The sequence below is a fragment of the Aythya fuligula genome, chromosome 1 (assembly GCF_009819795.1).
Source record: "Aythya fuligula isolate bAytFul2 chromosome 1, bAytFul2.pri, whole genome shotgun sequence".
In the NCBI taxonomy this organism is placed as follows: domain Eukaryota; kingdom Metazoa; phylum Chordata; class Aves; order Anseriformes; family Anatidae; genus Aythya; species Aythya fuligula.
The window spans coordinates 113,813,762-113,835,289 of NC_045559.1; the positions used below are offsets into that span (position 1 = coordinate 113,813,762).

The 21,528-nt window shown below is 37.1% G+C and overlaps 1 protein-coding gene across 2 annotated transcripts in view; it reads right to left on the bottom strand.

Moving 5' to 3' along the window:
• Positions 1–21,528, bottom strand: part of DSCAM (DS cell adhesion molecule) — a 478,363-nt gene that overhangs the window by 38,610 nt on the left and 418,225 nt on the right. The window contains exons 22-27 of one of the 2 annotated variants that reach the window (XM_032188234.1): positions 15,537–15,654; positions 14,555–14,718; positions 11,956–12,054; positions 11,184–11,372; positions 8,816–9,106; positions 3,331–3,507 (exon numbers count right to left, since the gene is read on the bottom strand). In XM_032188234.1, the coding sequence (XP_032044125.1) occupies positions 3,331–3,507; positions 8,816–9,106; positions 11,184–11,372; positions 11,956–12,054; positions 14,555–14,718; positions 15,537–15,654 (1,038 nt within the window). Of the gene's footprint in view, positions 1–3,330; positions 3,508–8,815; positions 9,107–11,183; positions 11,373–11,955; positions 12,055–14,554; positions 14,723–15,536; positions 15,655–21,528 lie in introns of those variants that run through there. The other variant, XM_032188242.1, reaches the window with a different exon arrangement.

Sequence of the window (21,528 nt, forward strand, 5' to 3'; positions counted from 1 at the left end):
AAGCATTCCTATATGCTAAAACAGGCAGTAAAATGATTAAGAACAGAGAGACTTTAATGCCATATTTACCCCACAAACTGGAACCAGGACCCTATCTGTCTGTAAGCATAAATCTAAATGTTTGCATGAAGAATACACTGCAAATAAATCTGCAATTCCCACTCCTCTTTGTCAAGCAGGTTTGAAGAAAACATCCCCTGGAGCAACAAAAGCAAGAATTATGCAAGTTGTTACTTGCAAAAAATTGCTTAGAAGGTCCCACAGTGGAAAATATTATTTCTGATGTAGACTGAAAATAGCTAGTGGGTTTAGAATCATGATTTAGGAAAAAGGTGTCCTGAGTCTCAAGAAACCCCACCAGATAATATATATCAAGTGATAATGACAGGATATTTTCCATTTTCCCTTCAAAAAGAATTCAGAAGAAAGTTGAACACCGTAACTACTACAGAGGAACATTTTTTAGTTAGGAGATCAGGAAAACTTGCAAGCAGGAGTTTTCTTGGTGAAATTACTCAGGATTTAACAGCAATGCTGATTGACACTAAGGCTTTTAGAACATGAAGTATTCTCCAGAAGAGCAGAAATGGCTAACATTAGGTCAGTCTTCAAAAAGAATGAACAACAGAAAAAACTGAATTACTGTCGATCTGATCTTGGCAATGAGCAAAGGGGATGGAAAAAATGGTATGAGTCTTGATGAAATGAATGAAAGGAGATTGACTACAAGTCTATATTCATTGACCTTAATTATTCAATCAGCCATGTCAAGCTAAGAATTCTGATGAGAATAAAATTCACTAAGAATGTTGATGTTGAAAAAACTCTCACTGAGATAGAATTAGGCAAGTTCTAAATATTATATTTATATTTCTTTAGAACAAAGTTTTTTTATTTAAAAACATTTTACTAAGCAAGTAGCAATAATGCAAAAAATTAACTTGGCAACCATTATATATGATTTCCAACATATAAATTGATATGTATCAAAATACAATTTTAAACAGAGTATTTATTGTCTTCATGTACCATGGAACATTACACTGTTGGTAGTTTTTCTCAGTGGTCTGGAATTAAATAAGACAACATCTAATAAAAGTTTGAAAATGACATAACAATTAGATAGCTAAAATATAATAAAAGCAATAGGTAAGCAATCTGGATGATCAGGTAGGCTGATCACAAGCTAGTAATTTATCTATATTTATTTACATCATATGACCACATGGCTATATATATCAAGAATACAAGTCTTAGCTGTACAATGGAGAATGTTATCCTATTCACTGTAATTAGAGAATTGTCATCTCAGTGGATAAAAAATTTAAGGCAAACTCTTAGTATAATGTTGCAGCCAAAAAGGAGATTCTCACAGGTATGGAGAAAATAATATAAAGAACAAGAAGAAAGATTTTTTGTCTCTATATCTGGTGCTGATGTGTCTGTTACTGGAATATTAAATTCATTCCTAACCTACGCAGATGAGGAAAGATACTGGAAGATAACAAGGAGACTAGAGAAAAGCCTTGAAAGGAATGAATGATGGAATAATTAGAGAAAAAAATCAAGAAGATCCATCTGTTTAGTTTACCAACTAAAATATTAAATTACTTGATCACTACCATATAAAAAGAATATCCTCAAAGACCAAAAATGTGATACAAAAGAGAATTTCAGTCACTGCATGACAGACAGAAGTATAATGGGACTAAATGGTTCTGAGGCTGAGTTGTAGCTTGACAAATTCAGGTGAGAAGTGAGATGTAACTTTTGCAGAAATTGTAGTTAAATACTGATGACCATCAAAAGGAGTGATGATTTCTTTGTCACTGGCTACATTTAAGTGAAAATATTTTTCTAAATTCCTATATTCTGAGAGAAAGTAATTCAAATAAATCTTACATTATAGTAAAGCCACATTGGCTGGTGATCATCAGCCGTCCTTAAGGGATTGTAACTCAAGAATCTAAGAAAAACTAGATGTTCACAGCCATGATTTCCTGGAGCCAAACTGCTCAAAATATCCTGCTCATTACTGGACGGAATTACACAATATTTCTCAGAAGATAAGATAATAATATTTTCTTTATCCTTACTCCACCACTTTTTTGATGAAGAAAATATTGCTCAGAGGTAAATGACTTAAAAAATTTCAAATGAGAAAGTTATTATACAACAACTTAAAGAATCCAAATGCCCTAATTTCCAGAGCTGTGTCTGAATTATAAGGCTAGTTGTCCTCTTTGATCTAGAAATTTGCCCATGCCTAAGGGCCCTTTATTTCTGTCTTCATTGCAAAAAATACCCAAAATATCATTACAAGAGAAAAATGAGACCCAAAAGAGACAAGAACAAATGCAAAGGTGAGATGGAACACACAAGGCTGGCCCTGGTTTTAATATCATAAGCATATTTTGGTTAAAATACAAATAACTAAGCATTTTTGTCATTCTTAGAAATCCTTAGATTCGTGTTTGTGGATGATAAATCATGTTGCTTTTTATTTATTTTTATTTATGGCATTTTTCAAATACTTTGAATATAATGTTTACTATCATGTGCAACTACAAAGCCCACAAGGCCAAGTGCAGAAGTTGCAGAGTGCAAGGGTCAAAAACCTCATTGGGACTCAGCTGGAGGTGTTTACCAGAAATCCAATACAGCTAAATGAATTCAAAAATCTAAGACTTACTCACATAGGAAACATGAATTTGAATAAAGATTAGAGAAAAGGACTTTCAGCTACAATGAATGGTGAGTGAAAAGTGAAAAGTTGTTTTAAGAGTTTTGTTATAATATATCATAAGGAAAACAATATGGTAACAAATCTGAGAATATCTGGGTGTGTTTTCTAGCCTAACATCTGGCTACATTAATTTCATAATTCTGGAATTAATTAAAAATGTGCTAGAAAACTGAAACCCTTAAATCTCCAGAACATCTGATTTTAGTTTTTAAAAAAATAATAATAATAAAAAAAAGATTTTAGGTTATTGAGACTATTCACAAGATAAAGAAAAAAAAAAAGAAAAACAAAAAAGAAAAACAACAAAATTCCCAAACACCATACTTGAGAATTATTTTCCTTTCCCTCATCATGCAAAATAACGGTTAACAATGATTATATGGTTCATTTTTGTTTTCAGCTAGACTATAAAATGATAAAAGAAGGAATTTCTGTAAAAAAGCACATATGTTTTACCTGCTACATGTTACAGGAAAATTATACCAACTGGGGATTGAACCATTTGGTCACATGCAGCCCTACTTGTCCTTCTGTGTTTGGACAGTATGCATATGTAGGAATAAGTGCCACAGCTCTCATCTTACCTCTCAACCTCTTCAGTCTCTGCTCTCTCCTCCTCCTTCGCACAATCAGCAGCATCACAAAAAGCAGCAAGACACCAACCAAGATACAGGAAATGGTCACCAGCATCTTTAGCCCTTCGTTGGTTGCCAGCCCTTCCTCACTTTGCACAACTGACTTAATGAGTGGAGGGATTGTACCTGGAAACAGTGTCATGATATTAGATGCCTATTAATGAAGACAAAAGATTGAGTTCTCAGGAAATATGGCATATTATATGCTTCAACCACATGCAAAACATAAAGAAGGATTTCTCATGTTTGGGATGGATGCTATGTTTGTATGTATAATGGCTATGCATGCATAATCAGTCACACTGGTAGCAAGCCACTAGCATCAGGGACTCAAATTATTAGAAATTGAGGAGAGGCATAAACAGGTGTATACGTCAACAATGTCATGACTTTTTTTTTTTTCACAAAAAAATCTGGAAAAGAAGTCCATGTTCATTACACAGTTATGTACTACAATTAATTTTAAGTACTTTAAATCATTCCTAATTTCTAAGGCATCTCAGAATTGCTACCTATGCTAATCTTTACTATGGAAAAGTAGCATGGCTACTACAGATTTATGTTCGCTGCTTGGCTTTTCTTTGTAAGGGACATATATGACAACACACATTCTGTGCTACACGCTTCACATGAATCTTCTACTTTCTTTTATAATGTCTTAAGGATTCAGCAGTGCTATTGATCTTAGATTCAGATAGCCAACCTGATGCTAATTCTCTAAAGAGAGTCTGACATACTTATCACTAAAACAGGAGAGTAATGCTGGATAAAAATGAGCAAATTTTGAGAGTGAAATGAAGGAAATGAATCTGCAAAGCACTCACATTGGCAGGCAGCTCTCTTTTTCATTCTGGGACATATTTGCATTTTGAATATACCTGGCTTCCTGGTGATATGTAATACCTGAACTTCTCTATTCTTTTTTTCTTTACTTCTAGGGGATGTGAGAAGAATACAGCATTTTCTTTGGAAGACTATGTAGGTATGGAAAGTTTCTCACTCATTTCCTGATTACTATTAAACTGATACATGCAACTACAAATGAGGCTATAAAATGCAGATTTGTTTGAAATGGGTACAAATACGTAAGTATTGTGAACTGTGATGACTGTCAATGAAAGCTATTCAATTTTAACCAGCTACTGAAACATAAAATTGCCTACTTACTTGCAAAAAGTAAGGAAGATGAGAAAGAAAAACAGGTATATTTTTTACATTTTAATTGCTGAATTGTGTGATATAGTTATAAGTCATTATGTACCACATAGTATCACAGAAACAAAAGAAAAAAAAAGTGAAAAAAGATATGATGCAGTACAATGCAAGGGTGATAAATTGTGAATTTGTAGGTATGTTTTGGAAATGTGTGGAAATGTGGATTTGTAGGTATGTTTTGTTTTGTTTGTTTGTTTGTTTGTTTATAAGAGCTGTTTGAGTTGTATATAATAAGAACAATTCTCTTAAGGGATGGAGATAAACAAAAAAGCTGCAACAATCCAAACCTATATCAAGTACTTCAGGAAAAAAAAAGATAAATCTTACAGTTGCATTTTGAATATTTTTCTAATTTTCTATTGCATTTCTTTCCCATAATTTTCCATCATTTTCTAATTTTCCATTGCTTGGAATAAATACACAGCAGGGTTTTTTCTTCTTGTCTTAACCAACTAAAGGCAAAGAAAGTGATTAGATAGAGAAATGGAAAGGACTGTGAATTCCTGAAGGAAATACTAATAACTGCCTCTAGATCCTGCTGAATACTAAAGGGACAAACTACACTGAGTTAGTGTGACACAGATGATTGTCTAAAGGCTTTTGTGTTCAATATTGCCTGAAATTATGTCTTGATCTCCCTAACACTTTGATTCAAGTGGCTTCAATTTCAGTTAAACTGCAAGTTTACATATCCTCCACAATATCCATGCGTGGATATTCACCAATGGAATTAAAAATTGCCATAACCTAAACCTGCTATCTGTTGAGAAAATACCATTTCAATATTTGTTGTAATCCTAGCTTGTGGCTAGGAGTAAAAAAGTGAAAGGTTTTCCCAGAGTAAAGTCCCAGACAAACTGGGATTATTTATTTATTTATTTTAAATTTCAGGTCAATTCATCGTTGTCTTTTGTTAGCCTGCTTTACTGGTGCTTCATAAGAACTGAAATCTAAATGTCTCTGACCCAATTTTCCCCTATGTCCTTTCAGCATCTCCCATTGAACCTTGTGACTTTAGGACTGTGAAGTGTTTTCCTGTGTCCTAAGTGTTCTTCATGGTAGAAAGTCTCCTGGTGGGCTAAAATCAATTAACAGAGTTTAGACCTGCTACCAAGCTGATCTGATTTAATGTCAGGGCTACTGAGCAGCTGATCTCTGAGTCAGGAAGCTCCTTTGCAGTGCTACACACTACAACTCCACATTGCTAAAAATATCTTCTTAAGTGTTGAGTGCAAATGTTCTGAAAAACAAGGGGCAGGGAGGTCACAACATCCTTCAAGCTGAAAGTGGTTAGCTGAAATATCTATGAACAGAAAGCAAAGACCTGCACATAGGCCTGTCATTAACCTTTTGACACAATTCATCGTGAAGAGATTTCAGGTGAAGAATACTTAGCCATGATATTTCTCAGGAGCTCTAGTGCAGATCAGCTATTGAAGTTCAAACAAACTGAAAATTTTCTTGACTGAAAGAAGATGTAACTCAAAGACTTCTACAAAGTTTGCAAAGGCTTTAGCTTAAGACAACTAATGCTTCTAACTCATTTGTAGCATTTTGTATCCTAGAACATTCATAGGAGTATTCTTAGATCTTAAAAGAACCATCCTTCTATCTGCTTTACCCTAAGGGCAGTTGTGACCTTTAGAAGCTGGAAGGAGCTAATCTCATATCACAGAAGGAATCAATGGTAGAGGAAGGATTAGTACTCTAAAGCAAATGCTGGCCAGAAAGTTTCCAATGGCATGGTTTTTGTGAAAGAAAAAAAATAAAAATCACTGTCTATGAAAGCAAAAAGATTCTGTAGGAATTATTGTTTGAACGTACTGCTTTCTTGGCAGACATCATTTTCCAGCTCTGAAGCACCTTTAAGGCTACAGTTTATCAAAGAATGAATGGGAAGCTGGGACTCTGTAGGGACATATTTTGTTTTAGAAGCACTGAAAAAGCTCTTCCATAAAACCCTTTATGTGGGAATACACCAGTTTCAGTTTACTTAATGATAATAAGGATGATCTTATCATTTTAGTTCTGCATCAAATATAACAAATTCAGAAAACTTGAAAACTGAAATTTGCTTTTCTAGTCATGTCTTCCCCTCTCAATGCTGTGGCTATTATTTGAGATCATATTGCCTCTCTGAGGCACAATAAAGTCCTGGCAAGGCATGCTTGACAAATAAAACCATCAATGCCATAAATGAAAAATTTTCAAGCTGACCAAAAGCAGTGGCCCAGGAAATTTAATGCTGCAACCATTTTTATTGTTTCATTTTCTCACTTTTAAAGATGCCATGGAGTAACACAAAATCAAAATGGCATGCAGGTCACAACATACGAAAGCAAGCTATGTAGACAAAAATCAGAGTCTGACAACATTTCAGATCAGGTCATTGTAAGAATATGTTTGATTGCAGTTTTATCAGTGGGAGTTTGAGGTTCCAGAATTGCATTTGCAGATCATCGCAGTTTAAGATATGTCTTAAGACTATCCCAGCCATATAAATGTAACAATAGCTGTGAATATTAAAAAAAAAAAAAAAAAAAAAAAGGATAACTGAAAGTTATGTCTCCAGTAGAAAGAAATTGGAAAGGAAAGAAGATAAGCTAAGTAAAATGGAAATAAGTTAGCCCATAATATTTGAAGAAGTTATTGACATTTACTGCTTAATAAAACAGGTTCCCAGCAAGATCTGTCAGCATTTGTATTGGAAGTACTTGGATCTTCTTTTCCTATAGGCCTCAGGAGTTGAGAAAAAAAAAATCTCAATTTTTTTTGGAGTTTCTGAAATAATATGAGGGCCCTGTGGCAGCTTATCAAAATGATACATCCCCTCATGTTTTCAGTGTGGTGAGTGTTATTCGTGAAAGGACAGCTACAAGAGCATGTGTTCGTTATCTGCAAGAACTGATGGTTAGCAAGTGCAAAGACTGTGGTAGCATTAGAAGATGGGAAAGGTGCAGAGGTTTAAGCCCTGACAGATACATAGCCTACACTTCTGGCTGGGAACGGGCCTTGTCGCCTGCTCTTCCATGAACCATAGCAGGGGATTCTCCTGGAGAATGCTGGTTTTCCCAGCTCTGTGGCCGGGAAATGTGTTAACAATACAGAGTTATGAATTGTTAGCAATTTGGTGCTGTAGCTGGGCAATTATCTGTTCTTGTTTGAACTTGCTCACTAGCCCTGTTGTTTAATTTAACAGTACAGATGTAGCAAAGTGATTGCACAATGCAGCACAATATCTCTGGCAACATGACAACATATTACACTGAACGTCTCCAGAAAAGCTCTGGCAATTCACACTAGAACAATTCAAGAGATCGCCATCTGGAGCCATCTGTGCTGCTGTTTTGCCAGAAATACCACCATTCCCCACTACAGTCAGCAGAAGCACACATGTGCCACCATCACTTTCAATAAATACAGCAGGATATGAGCTGAAGTGAATGACAAATTGGCGTGTTTGCTCTCACCCTCTTGTTCTGGATTATGCAAGAGTGGGCAGTAACCCTTGGCAAAAAGGCAGGATGCAACAATTCCTCCATCCCCTGTGCCCTGCTGCTGAGCATGACAGAGCCATCTGTCACACCCATTAGTTTCACTCTTCCCTGTCTGTAAATAGGGATAATAGCACTGCCATCGCTTTGCCCTCAGAGGGTATTGTCCGGAGGCTTTCCCAGAAGACAAGCTAGTTAGCTGCTCCATTGTGTCACATAACAGGTTTTGAGCTGTGTCACAAGGACATTGCATGGAATGGCAATGAGGCAAGTCACCGTAATAAATTGCTGCAGGAACCAATTGTATAGACGACAAAAATCTTGTGGAAGAGATGCATGAAATACTAGCAAGTGCTCCTGTGAGCACTGGAAGTAATGACACCTGGTGTCTTATGGTTATGTGTCTGATGGTCGATTGATTTTGGTGCTGGAGATCTTCCTCAGTGAGGACAAATAAACAATTCCTCTTTTCTGCCTGGCAGCCTAGTGTCATGAAATCTATAGGCATTTTACATCTTTGAGACAGTTACCCCTCTTAGACCACAGCTAACCAGATTTAAAAAGGATTTTGTGTAAAAAAAAAAACAAAAACAAACAAACAAACAAACCAAAACAAAACAAAACAAAAAAAAAGCAGACAGACAGAGAGACATAAGCAAAAGCATCATACAAGAAGTCAGAATAAAAACAGTACCTTGGACATGAAACTAAAGAGATATACTTACTGCCATCATAATTAAGCGTTGCAAATTTGGCTTGTTTCTCTGCACAGCCAGCACTGTTGCATACTCTCATTTGCAGTTCATACCAGGTTGCCTCCTGGAGGTCATACAGTATGTAGGACTTTGACAAGGATGTCCGCTGAGCAGTTGTCCATACTGTTGTTCCAAACGGACGGTACTCCAGGGTGAAGGAGGTGATGGGGCAGCCACCATCATTCCAGCCTATCAGGTTCAGCCTCACTCTTGTGGTATTGATACTAGCAAAGAGTTCTTGTTCCTTCGAAAATTGTGGCTCTGGACGTAATGATATATTTCAAGTGAAACGCTTGAGTATTACAGATAGAGGGCTCTCAAAAAAAATAATATTAAAATATATTATTTCTGGTACAGTTCTAGCTGTACCAGACTCAATATCTATATATTCAATTCTTTCCCTGCTACCTCCTTCCCCCCCTCCCCTTGCCTTCTTCTCACACTATGCACCAGACTCAAAAACCTAGATTTTCAAATCCATATGTGAAAAATATCCATATGTCTCTGTATGGACCTGACTTCTTTGTTTGCACTTATTGGCAAAAGTCAGCTTGTGAATCTAGGGCAGAAACTTCATATCATTAAATGCTTCTGTTTACTGCCTTGCAAAAAAAAAGAAAAGGAAAAGATATTTCCATTCAGAAAGGGGTTGGCAGGTTGGCATTTCTACATACTGGTCTTGCTTTGGGATCTAATGTTGGTTTCAGATGATATATAAAGTTTTTTGACAATTCCATGTAGTAGGGGTATACTGACAGTTAAAGTGGCACTTTAGAACTGAAATAATAACAGTAGGTGGACAAAACAGGTCATAAGCAAATGTTATTTACATTAAGATTATTGTAGAGTACTTAAAAGTATTATTCTGCTAACTGCTTAGCAGAAAAAACATTTTTACTTTTGGAAACTACAACAAAGCTAATAAAAATCATCTATAATATGATGTTTTATCCCATGTCATAGCAGCATCTTATCCTATGAGGCCTTTTTTATTTTTGCCTTTCTTGATGATGTTCCAAAATATATACTCACGTCTACAGGAATCTAAAAGAAATTGGTGATTCCTGCTGTGGATTTTGATTTATTTTGGTTGGCTTTGTTAATGGCTTTAGATAGAGATGCTTCTTCATCATTCACATGAACAAGAATGATTTTAATATTCTAAATCACACAATACTTTGTTCAGTCTGTAAATGTAACACAGGTACTAATATCAAATCCCAGAGAAATTCAAAAGGGTGAGAAATCTGCTTTCTCATGAACTACTTGCATGTTACCTGTACCATGCATAAATCTCTCCTCATTTCAGTCAAAGAAATCTAGAACATCCATCGTCTTGTTCTCTACATGTCACTTTCTTTAAAGTCAGTGGATCATTTTCCCTGGCCACCAATAACCTCAGCATGTACAGAGGTGATCTGCTGCCTCTCCTGAGCTTCAGCAAGCGATACCAGTTACATCTACTGCATACCAGGTCTTCCTTATGCCATTGAGTGTCAAATAAAATTTTCCACCTTGCTGTGACACTCTAGAGATCTGCAACAGCACAGGTGTGATGAATAGTATGTAGGAGAGACATACCTATCACTGTAAACTGACCTTATTATGAAACAACTCTCAAATCAGAGAGTCATAACCAGTGTGAAGAGGTGCAAGATGGGGTTATATTCAGGGCATTATGCAAAACTACTCCACTCCTTGGACTTCATCTTTAACTGTGTGTGTGCCAAATTTGTTCATAATTGTGAGACATATTCATGTAGAACTATCCTCAGCAACTTGGACCATGAGACCCACTGCTCAGTTACTTGAAAACTCCATAAATTTTAGTTGTTTTGCCTTGCAGAACTTTATGCAAACTTCTCCTTTATTTTTGGCACCTATTCTGTTCAAAGGGTGTTTGCTACTTGCATAGTTCTTGCAATATTAGCTCAGAGCAGAAATAAGACATTGGTTCCACTTGCACTGCATATAAATGTACTCTCCTCTTACTTCAGCACCCAGACAAATAACATCCTGAATTTTTACATCAGTACAGGAAACAATTTCCTCTTGGAAATTGCTATAGCCTGTGATAGCAGCGATACTGACTTCCCAAGTATCTATCAACCCATTTTTGAACAAAATTGTAACTGATATAAAGAAAAAATATGAGCTGATACACATGTTGAGTCTCACAGAGACAGCCATTTCTGTCATAACACTGACAAAATGGACACAATTGGAAATGTTTCCAAACCCAATATTAAAATATCCAAACCCATCATCTAATCGAACTGAGATCTAAAGTACAATGCAAAAGCTTTAGGTGGGCAAAGGGGGATGCAAATTAACATACCTTTTCCAAGTGTTTTGGCCTCTATGATCTCACTGATGCGTCCTGGCCCCACTCCATTCTGCGCAGTTAGAGTAAACTTGTACCAAGTGCCACATTTCAATGTTTCTAAACGGTAGGACCTCTCACTAGGGCTAATGGGAAAACTGCCCCACTGCTCACTGTTATCTTCTGAATACTGCAAAATATAACCTGCAGGCAAGGCACAAATGGTAATGATAAACCTGACATGAATCACAAATTCTGAAGATAATACAACAAATAATTTCAAAGACGTCATGAAGCTAAAAAAGTCCTGCGCACAGGGAGACATACAGCTCTCCCCTGACTAAAAGACATCAAGCAATACATACATTGCCTTCCGTTAAAAGAGCTTGAATATCATTTTAATGATAGATTCAAAGGGAAAAGAAAGGGATAGGCATTTCTAAATACCCTTAAATCAGCAATAAAGACCAGATGATGAACCTGGACCCTCAAAAAATGAATGGTTAGAGATTACATGTCTAGAAAATCAGAGAGTGTAACTGTCATAACAGATGAGGATACACTGGAAGGAAGTGATTAAATCTGTGATTAAAACACCACAAGAGAAACTGCAATTTGCTGAAAGCTGTTATCACTATGATGGTGCACATTAAAAACTGACAGCAATACAGATTGCTTTGTTTTTCTTTATTTTTTTTTTATTTTTTGAGCCAATCATAATTATATACTAATCCTGTCAACATATGACAATTTATGAAGAAGTTGCAATTAACCTGAATTGTATTACCTCGGATAGAACTGCCACCATTGTCTCCAGGTATCCAGGAAAGAGTGATGGAGGAAGATGTAGTTTTGGACACAGTCAGTCTTGGCTGGTCTGGTGGAACTGGATGGGAAATAGTTAAAAATAGAAAATAGATTCAAATTATTAGATGTGATCTTAATCCCACCTAACAGTCATTTATCAAATAACTGTTTTGAGTTGCAAAAAAATGCAAATTATTTCTGTCAAAGTGTCTATTTGGCTGATATCCTTGGTTAAGACAAGAGCAGACAGGCTCTCATTTATGTTTAAATTTTTTACACAGTTTTGTCTTTCAGTTCTTAACCCTTGATTTTCTGATATGAAAATTTGCAGCTAATTAAAACACAAATAACATCTGAGCATTTGTTCAAATTTTGCCTTAGTGTGAATAAGATCATCTCCTGAGTAGTAAATTCTTGGTATGCAAATTCATATGCTCTTTTCTGACATTACTGTTAATGTGTACTCCTGTATTGTCATTACTTTTCACATATCAACAATGTTAGGAAAAATTTATTTACTTCAGGAAAAAAATATATACAATGATGGTGGTAAAACACTGGAACAGGCTTCCTAGAGAAGTGGTTGATGTCACATGTCTGCCAGTGTTCAAGAGGCAATTGGATAATTTCACAGAATCACAGAATTTCTAGGTTGGAAGAGACCTCAAGATCATTGAGTCCAACCTCTGACCTAACACTAACAGTCCCCACTAAACAATATCCCTAAGCTCTACATCTAAACGGCTTTTAAAGACCTTCAGGGATGGTGACTCCACCACTTCCCTGGGCAGCCTGTTCCAATGCCTAACAACCCTTTCGGTAAAGAAGTTCTTCCTAACATCCAACCTAAAACTCCTCTGGTGCAACTTTAGCCCATTCCCCCTCGTCCTGTCACCAGGCACGTGGGAGAACAGACCAACCCCCACCTCGCTACAGCCTCCTTTAAGGTATCTGTAGAGAGCAATAAGGTCTCCCCTGAGCCTCCTCTTCTCCAGGCTGAACAAGCCCAGCTCCCTCAGCCGCTCCTCGTAGGACTTGTTCTCCAGGCCCCTCACCAGCTTCGTCGCCCTTCTCTGGACCCACTCAAGCACCTCAATAATGATGCCCTCATTAATATGGTTAGCCCTGAAATGGTCAGGCAGTTGGACTAGAGGGTCTTTAAAGGTCTATTCCAACCAAACTATTCTATTCTATTCCAATAAATACATTATATAAATTTCAACATGGATATGAAAAGAAGTTGGCAATATGTACCAGTTGACCTTATCCTGACATTTCATAGAATCATAGAATCATAGAATATCCTGAGTTGGAAGGGACCCTTAAGGATCATCAAGTCCAACTCTTGACACCGCACAGGTCTACCCAAAAGTTCAGACCATGTGCCTAAGCTCACAGTCCAATCTCTTCTTAAATTCAGACAGGCTCGGTGCAGTGACCACTTCCCTGGGGAGCCTGTTCCAGTGTGCAACCACCCTCTCTGTGAAGAACCCCCTCCTGGCGTCCAGACTAAATTTCCCCTGCCTCAGCTTAACCCCGGTCCCACGGGTCCTGTCACTAGTGTTAATGGAGAAAAGGTCTCCTGTCTCTCGACACCCCCTTACGAGGAAGTTGTAGACTGTGATGAGGTCTCCCCTCAGCCTCCTCTTCTCCAGGCTGAACAGGCCCAGTGACCTCAGCCGTTCTTCGTACGTCTTCCCCTCAAGGTCTTTCACCATCTTCGTAGCCCTCCTCTGGACACTTTCCAACAGTTTCATGTCCTTTTTATACTGTGGTGCCCAGAACTGCACACAGTACTCGAGGTGAGGCCGCACCAGCGCAGAGTAGAGCGGGACAATCACCTCCCTTGACCTACTAGCGATGCCGTGCTTGATGCACCCCAGGACACGATTGGCCCTCCTGGCTGCCAGGGCACACTGCTGGCTCATATTCAACTTGCTGTCTACCACGACCCCCAGATCCCTCTCTTCTAGGCTGCTCTCCAGCGTCTCATTGCCCAGTCTGTACATGCAGCCAGGGTTTCCCATTCCCAGGTGCAGGACCTGGGACGGGGAATTTAAAATTTCATTTTAAATGTTTCCTCATATTTTCCATCAGAAAAATTCTGCTCTTGGATAATGAAGTTTTTGCTCCCAGTGTAAGTACAGAGGTAAACTTCTGTTGACAGCTTCTTAAAAGCTAAAGACAAGATTTTCCTCTCTTTCCGAATTTTGTAATTTTTAAATAAATACATCTACTTTTTATTGGAAGAAGACATAAGGTCATACCTTCTTGGTAAATAACATGAAAATAACTGAATGCAAACAGTTGTCAATCCAACGTCCAAATCTTGCATGCAGACTTAACTGCAAGTTTGTTAATCATTCCATCAAAAGCAAAACATCTACCATAGAAGAAAATACTGATATCTGAGTCAAAATGACATGCACAATACTTTCTTCATTAATTTGGAAGAATGAAATTTTTATTAACATAGATTAGTACTAATATTTTATGTATACCCGCTAACACACATACCTATGTATTACAATCACATAGCAGTTAATAGCTGTGATAACAATTACAAGATAGATTCTTACCTTGTACCTGCAAATTCAAAATTATTTCATCTGATCCCCAGTTGTTACTGGCCACACAGCTGTAGTATCCAGAGTCTTCTGCTTTCACAGTACGGATGACAAAGCTGCCATTGCTAAAGATGCTTCTTCGCCCATCAATCATCACTAGACTGGGTGTCCCGTTACTACCTCACAGGAAACAAAATGCATACATTAAAGAAGTTACAAAATTACTCAGAATTGGATGTTTTTGAAGCAACTAAGAATGAAAAGAAAATTTGGATGGGTATGGGGTGGTGGGAGGTCCTCCTTTATAAAGATAACAAAGGAGTACTTTCTGCTGGGAAACACCTGCCATTCACTTAAAGAACTCATTTCTTCTATCTGCTCTTTCATAAAATGTAACAATAAAAGGCTGTTCCTGGCTACAAAGTACATCATTATATATATATGTATATAAAAAAAAAAAAAAGGTTATGTGTATCAATCCAAAAGATGGCATCAGAGCACTGCAGTATCACTGCTTACACAGTGCTTGGATGAAAATTATTGTCCATGTGTGTTTCCATGTGTGACTCTGTCAAACTGTGAAACTACAGATCAAAACAAAATAAGGGAAAACAAGAAATGTGCAAGGCTCATGTTTATACACTGTTTATACACTCCACAGTGTGATTGAAATGTATCAGACATTTTTTTTCTGAGATTGAAATGCTACTGTGGCCCTAAAGTTAAAAGAGAAAGGTCATCTAGATTTAACATTTTCATTTAACTTTTGCCCCTTCTTCATAACTTTTCTTCTCTTTTTGATACCTTCTAATCACCACATCCAATCACTTTTAGTTCAAGGAATTTTTGAACTTCTGCTCTACTGTGACTGTATGCAGTCCCCACAAATGACCCTTTTCTTATCTTCTAATCCTTCTCTGTCATGAAGCATTGACATCTTCAGGATTTTAGGCACATGGACTTTACTTGAGTAATACATTTAGTTGCTGGTTACCTATCCTTCATCCATTTGACTGTTGGAGCTGGGTCTCCAACAGCTTTGCAAGGGAGGACAATGTCCTTCATCCAGGGAGTTGTCACCGTGCCACTGAACGTCAAAATTCTGGCAGGAGCTGAGCAAGAGAGAGTGAGAAGACTGAAATGAGGTGCTTATTCATTCATACAGTCATTTGAAGGGAAACACACACACGAAGAACTAAACCTTGAAACACAAACCCATCTCTTTCAAAGCCATGCTTTTAGGTAACTTACTCCACTTAATTCATAATAACAGCTACTTACTTAAGAACAAATGCTGCAGTTTTAGTATCTGGAAGACAAATAACTAGCAGAGAAACGAAAAGGAAGACTGGAAGAGTGCTTGTAGAACAAAAGAGTAAAACTGGTTATTGATCATCTTTGCTGATCTTTGTCTGCTTTGTAGTAAATATTATGGATGAAAATTATGTGAAATGGCTGCTTCTCTCCAAAATTCCAGCAGGAAGGGTCTGCAATTGACAGGTATCTTACCAAAGCTAAATTACTGATCCATGACATTTGTTATAATAAGTCTTGGCTTCATTTAAACTATGAGAAAACCAATGCTTATACTCCTGAGGAGAAAGTTGTACGTACTCTCAATTTCTCTGTCAGGTTTAGGTTACTGGGATTAGTTCTTAATTACTAAACTACGCTTTCATTGGCTCAGGAGCTATCTTTGTTTTAACTTGCCTCTCCTATGAAAGAGGTAATTTCTGAAAAGCTCTTTCCATGTCTCAGTTATAATTCTGTGATCATAATTTTTCTTGTTAACTCTCTCTCTCTCTCTTTTTCTTTTCTTTTTTTTTTTTTGTTTTTAAACTGGTGATTCTGGTTACCTACAATAAACATACTTCTCTCAACTCTTTGTAGAAATGGACCATATCAAGCTCTTCAGAAATATACTTTGCTGTCTGCTGTCCAAACTGGTCTTTATTCTTGAAAAATAGATTTTTCACCATGGATGAGATGATTTATGCAATTATGTAGTCCAGTATATTTTTTATCCCTAGCAACAGGGTGGTGTTAGTCAACATTTGAGACTAAAACTACAGATAACTTCTTTTTCCAACAGTAATCATACTGTTTAATGGGGTGGCATAAGCGTGATTCCACAGAAGAAATTCAAACTGGGTTGGTAGTTTTTTTCCAGGTCAGTTAAAGGCAAGATGGCTTATTGCCACCGCTTTGGTCAGGGAGTGGAGCCAGAAAGGAGTATTCAGCACTTTTTGCAATGACAAGTTGAAGCCATTCTGGCAGCTGAGAATTACCAGAAATGAACATGGCTGATTTTAGAACAGCTTATACAGAGCTCCGAAATACTGGATTGAATACACAGAGAAGCTTTTAGGTGCCTTAGAAAAGTTCATTCAAGTGTGTAGATATATCCTCAGAGTAATATAAACAAACATACTATGTGTTTAAATAAACAAACAAACTAACAAAAATTTGGGTTTACTAAGTTTGTATTAGAACTCAAAAGACAACCACAAATTAATATTTCTGTATTATTATCTGTCAGGTATTTCTGTAGAGGCTAAGCTATACAACAACACTGACTTCAAATGTGGAAATAAGAGTGGCTTCTTTTTGGAAAATGTTCTATGAAAGAACCTATGAAAAATGTAGAGATAATTACATATTTTTAGCTTATGACCTTGAGACTAAAGGAGCTCAAGACACGTCAACAGAAGTTTCTCTTCCCTGTTTTCTGAGAAAGCACAGATTCTAATACAGTGCCTGGAAATATTACTTTCTTTTTTATTCACTGAGAAAGCTCAATTTATTTTAATGCCAAGTTCTAGTGAGAATTTATATTTTAAATATATTTCCCAATTGCCCTATTGGCTCCAGAATTCAAACATTTTTTTTTTTTTCTTTAAACATGACATTTTCCCATGAACTTTAAGATGGACAGGCTTGTTACAACAGCTACTGAATTAAGCAAAATAAACCTTCATATGTTAACTTGTTAATACACCTCAAAGAGTATATGTGAAGTCCACAAACATGAACAGACACTTAAATCAGTTCTGCTCATGTCACCTTTCAGGTCAGCTAAACATATAAACAAAGTATCACCTGTGTAGTTTCAGTCTATAACATACATAAACGCTAAAGTTGTGTTAAGTTTCAGTGAGATTTATTACTCAAAAATGACACTTGATAGAAACTGAATTCTTTTTGGACTTTAAACATACATTTCAAAGACACATACTGAATACAGATACTTAAAATACTGTATTTTTAATCCTGATCTACTTTAATCATCCACATTGATCAGACCTTGCATTTAATAATCCTTTATGCACCAACTGGAAAAATGCTAGCTAGCATCAAATATAACTGTGATTTTTCATCTCAATGGGTTTTTATCCTCTACTAATAATATTAAAAAAAAAAAAATCTTGCATAATGGAGCAAACCTTTTAGAGTGAAGGGAAATTACTTCAATGGGCTGCAGTGGGATTTGAGATATTTGTAAAAAGAAATGATTTCACAGATTATACGACCAGTTTGGACAGTATAGCCTATGTTCTCTTCAAGCCTTGTGGAAGATTAAGTTTCCCAAGAGATATTTCTTTGGTCACAATTTTAACTGAAAACATAATAGCTTTTTAAAGATTTAGTGTAACAGAAAAAGTCCAGGTTAGGTGTTGCCACAATGCTACTTTCCAAGCTGCCAAATACTGGTATGTCCACTCCTGGCATTACAGGAGCTGAACAGACAGACCTGGCTCCCTCCTGGCTGCTCTGATGGTTAGCCTCAGAGAAGGGTGTTTCTGCTTGTGCTACCTCAAGGAGGTGATACACCTGAATAATGCTAAGACAATGAATGGTCATTAAGTATAATGAAATAGACTTGCTTTGCACTGTGGCACTCCTAAAGATATATCTTCTAGAAAAGATTTACAAAGGCCTATACTACCACAAGCCATGGGCTAATTAGCTACTGAAACTGAAAAATGCTCATTCTACCCAAAGACTGCATATGTGATATGAAATGTTGATGCCACTGAAATTAGTGTTACAAGGCTCATTTTTCTTCAGTGACGTTAGGTTTTTGTTGCAGGAGATGTCTAATGGCACTCGAGCAATCTTAAAAAGCAGCAGGAGATGCTGTCAGCAATGACTGCCTACAAAACGCATCTGGCCCGCTCCTAGTAACTCTAGGGCATTCTGAACACTGGTGGTCAGAAACTCGAATTCCTGTTCCATGCAGGCATTCCCTCTGCACCATGAAGTCTGAAATCTCATTTAAAATGAGATATTAATCCTTTTCTCCCTATCTTCTCCACCTCTCCAGCAGTGTTTCTCAAAATATTCAGCTATTTCTAACTGCTGCCACTTTAGAACAAAGCATGTATAATGCAGGAATCCTGCTGAAGCCTTCAGCATGACTTGGCACCATTATTACCAAACTTTTTTTTTTTTTATATTCATTTATTTTTAGTAGTTAACAGTGAATACTTCATTAAGTCATAGGTTTGGTGCTATATCTCTAGAGCACATTTCTGTTGTAGTTCTGATTTTCAATATCCTGTGTGTTTCACTGCATTGTGATGTGCAGAAGTAATGCAAACTTCACAGCAGCATAGGACAGTGGTAGGACTGCAGATCATAACTCAGAAGCGCACATTACAAAGCATAGAGGACTATTTTTGTGAAAATAGCCACAGCTTCTTATGCATTATCTATTTCTTTCATGCACTGAGTGCTTTTAACGAGGTGGTAAAACAACATGAAAATTCTTAACTTCAATTTTATTTATAGCTTAACTTCTAGTAATGTTCTGAGACTGCTAACAGGTACACAAACAATAGAAAACTAGTAACAAAATAAATGCCTAGTGAAGTTCATCTGACAGTAATAGGTTTGGAATATTAAGATGTATTCATAAGGTTGAAATACCTTGAGTCTCATAGAACTCTCCCTTTTGAGCCAAGAGAACGTTGTGTAGCATGTAGGCAATTCAGCTGTAGGCCTTGCCTTGTTGCTATCAAAGCTACGCAAATACCTACCCACCAGCCTGACCTTGGATGGCATGACATTGGATTAGGACCATGTCTGTTCATACATTGTACTGGGTCTGGCTGGAATGTTAACCTTCCCAGCAGCAGCCCATACAGTGCCGTACTCTGCACTTGTAGCTGGAACAGCAGTGTTGTCACACCAGTGTTGTGTCTACTGCTGAGCAGCAGCGGCACAGCATCGGGCCTTTCTCTAACCCTCCTAGGGGGTGGGCAAACAGTGAGGAGAGAAACATCACTAGGGCAGCTGACCTAAACCAATCAAAGGGATATTCCATACCATGTGATGTCACACTCAGCAATAAAAGGTGGAAACAGGAAGAAGAGGGGAGGGGTGGGCTCTCGTTGGGAAAACGTTGGTCCTCCTCTTGAACACCGGCTACGTGCGTTGAGGCCCTGCTTCAAGGACGTGGTCAATCATCGCTCATTTGTGGGAAGCAGAGAGTCGTTTCTTTCCTCTGCACTTCCATATAGCCTTCATTGATTTTATTTGTTTGTTTTCCTCCCTTCTTTTTATTTTTCCCTTTCCCCTTTCCCTTTTTATTTCCCTTTAGTTAAATTGTTTAGTTCATAATAATCTTTATTTAATCATTATTATTATTTCCCTTTAATTAAATTATCCTTATCTCAACCCGTGAGTTGTTCTTTGCTTTACTTCTCCCCCTCCTCATCTAAAAGAGGGGGAGTGAGAGAGCAGTTGTGGGGTTTAGCTGCCCAGCACGGTAAAACCACCACATACATGTATTTATTTCAAATTATACAGTCATTAATTGAAGATAGAGAGGTACCTTCACTGAAGAGTGAGCTTTCTCATGATAATGAGGTTTTCTGTGTGTTTAGTTGTTTAAATTATGAATTCTATTACCTACTCTAACTGTCGTGGAAGAAGTGTCCATAACTTCTTTGCAAGATGCCATAACATATTTTTTTTCTCTAGAGAACACAACCAGATTTTAAAGGCACGGGGGAACAAGAGCCATGGCAGTTCACTGCAGCTTAATCCAAACAAAAGAGCAATTGGTTAATACCATGGGTTAGGAGTCTCTTTCATTTACTTTCTCAAAGAATATAGTGTGTATTCCTGTACGCTGAATTCTTAAAGAAACAGACTGATAAGGTGTGTATAGTATCATGTCAGTCCTGTATGCAGTTTAAAAACATTAAATACACAAAGCAACATAGACTAGGAGACAAATCTGTTAAACATTAATGCTCAGGTAGTCTACAAGAACAGGAGAAACTTAACATTAAAGTCAGAGATTTCTTCCAAAAGGATTAGATTACTATACATCTAGTTCTGTCATCGTCATGTTGCTGGGAAATGCCATTCTTAATCAACCATGATCAGAAAACAAGAAGAACAAGGTGCGTGCAAGGTTTTCTGTTTTTTATATATATTTGATAGGCTAAAAACACAACTTCCAAGACAACAATGAAGCATAATTTGGGGGGACATAATCTGCTTACATGGAGACTGAACTTTTATCTCTGTAGTTACTTTTCATTTGTTGGGGTTGTATTTGCTTATTTTTGACAGTTAATTACAGAGAATAACAATCTGTTCTGAGACACTAAAGGAAGAAATGTTAACTTGAATTAAGCTTTCATTTAAATTGGACTAGCCATTTCACATCAACCCCCTATCTAGTCATTCTCATTGTTCTCAGAGGGGTTCTTAAGGAGGTTATAATTAAGTTGGCATAATTCAATTCCAAGTTAACTCTCATTAGCTGTCATGATATTACCATTGTTTGGACAGTTACTGTGAAATAAGTGGAGAAAGAAGGAAGCAAACAAGTTCAGAATAATGGTCAGTCAAATGTTCATGAACTGGAGACTTTCCCCTCCCCATATTGCATCCCATTTGCACTTCTTTTGGCAAAATTAGTTTACAACTGCTTCTACAACTGTGATGTGTTACTTGTTTCAGATGTGTTG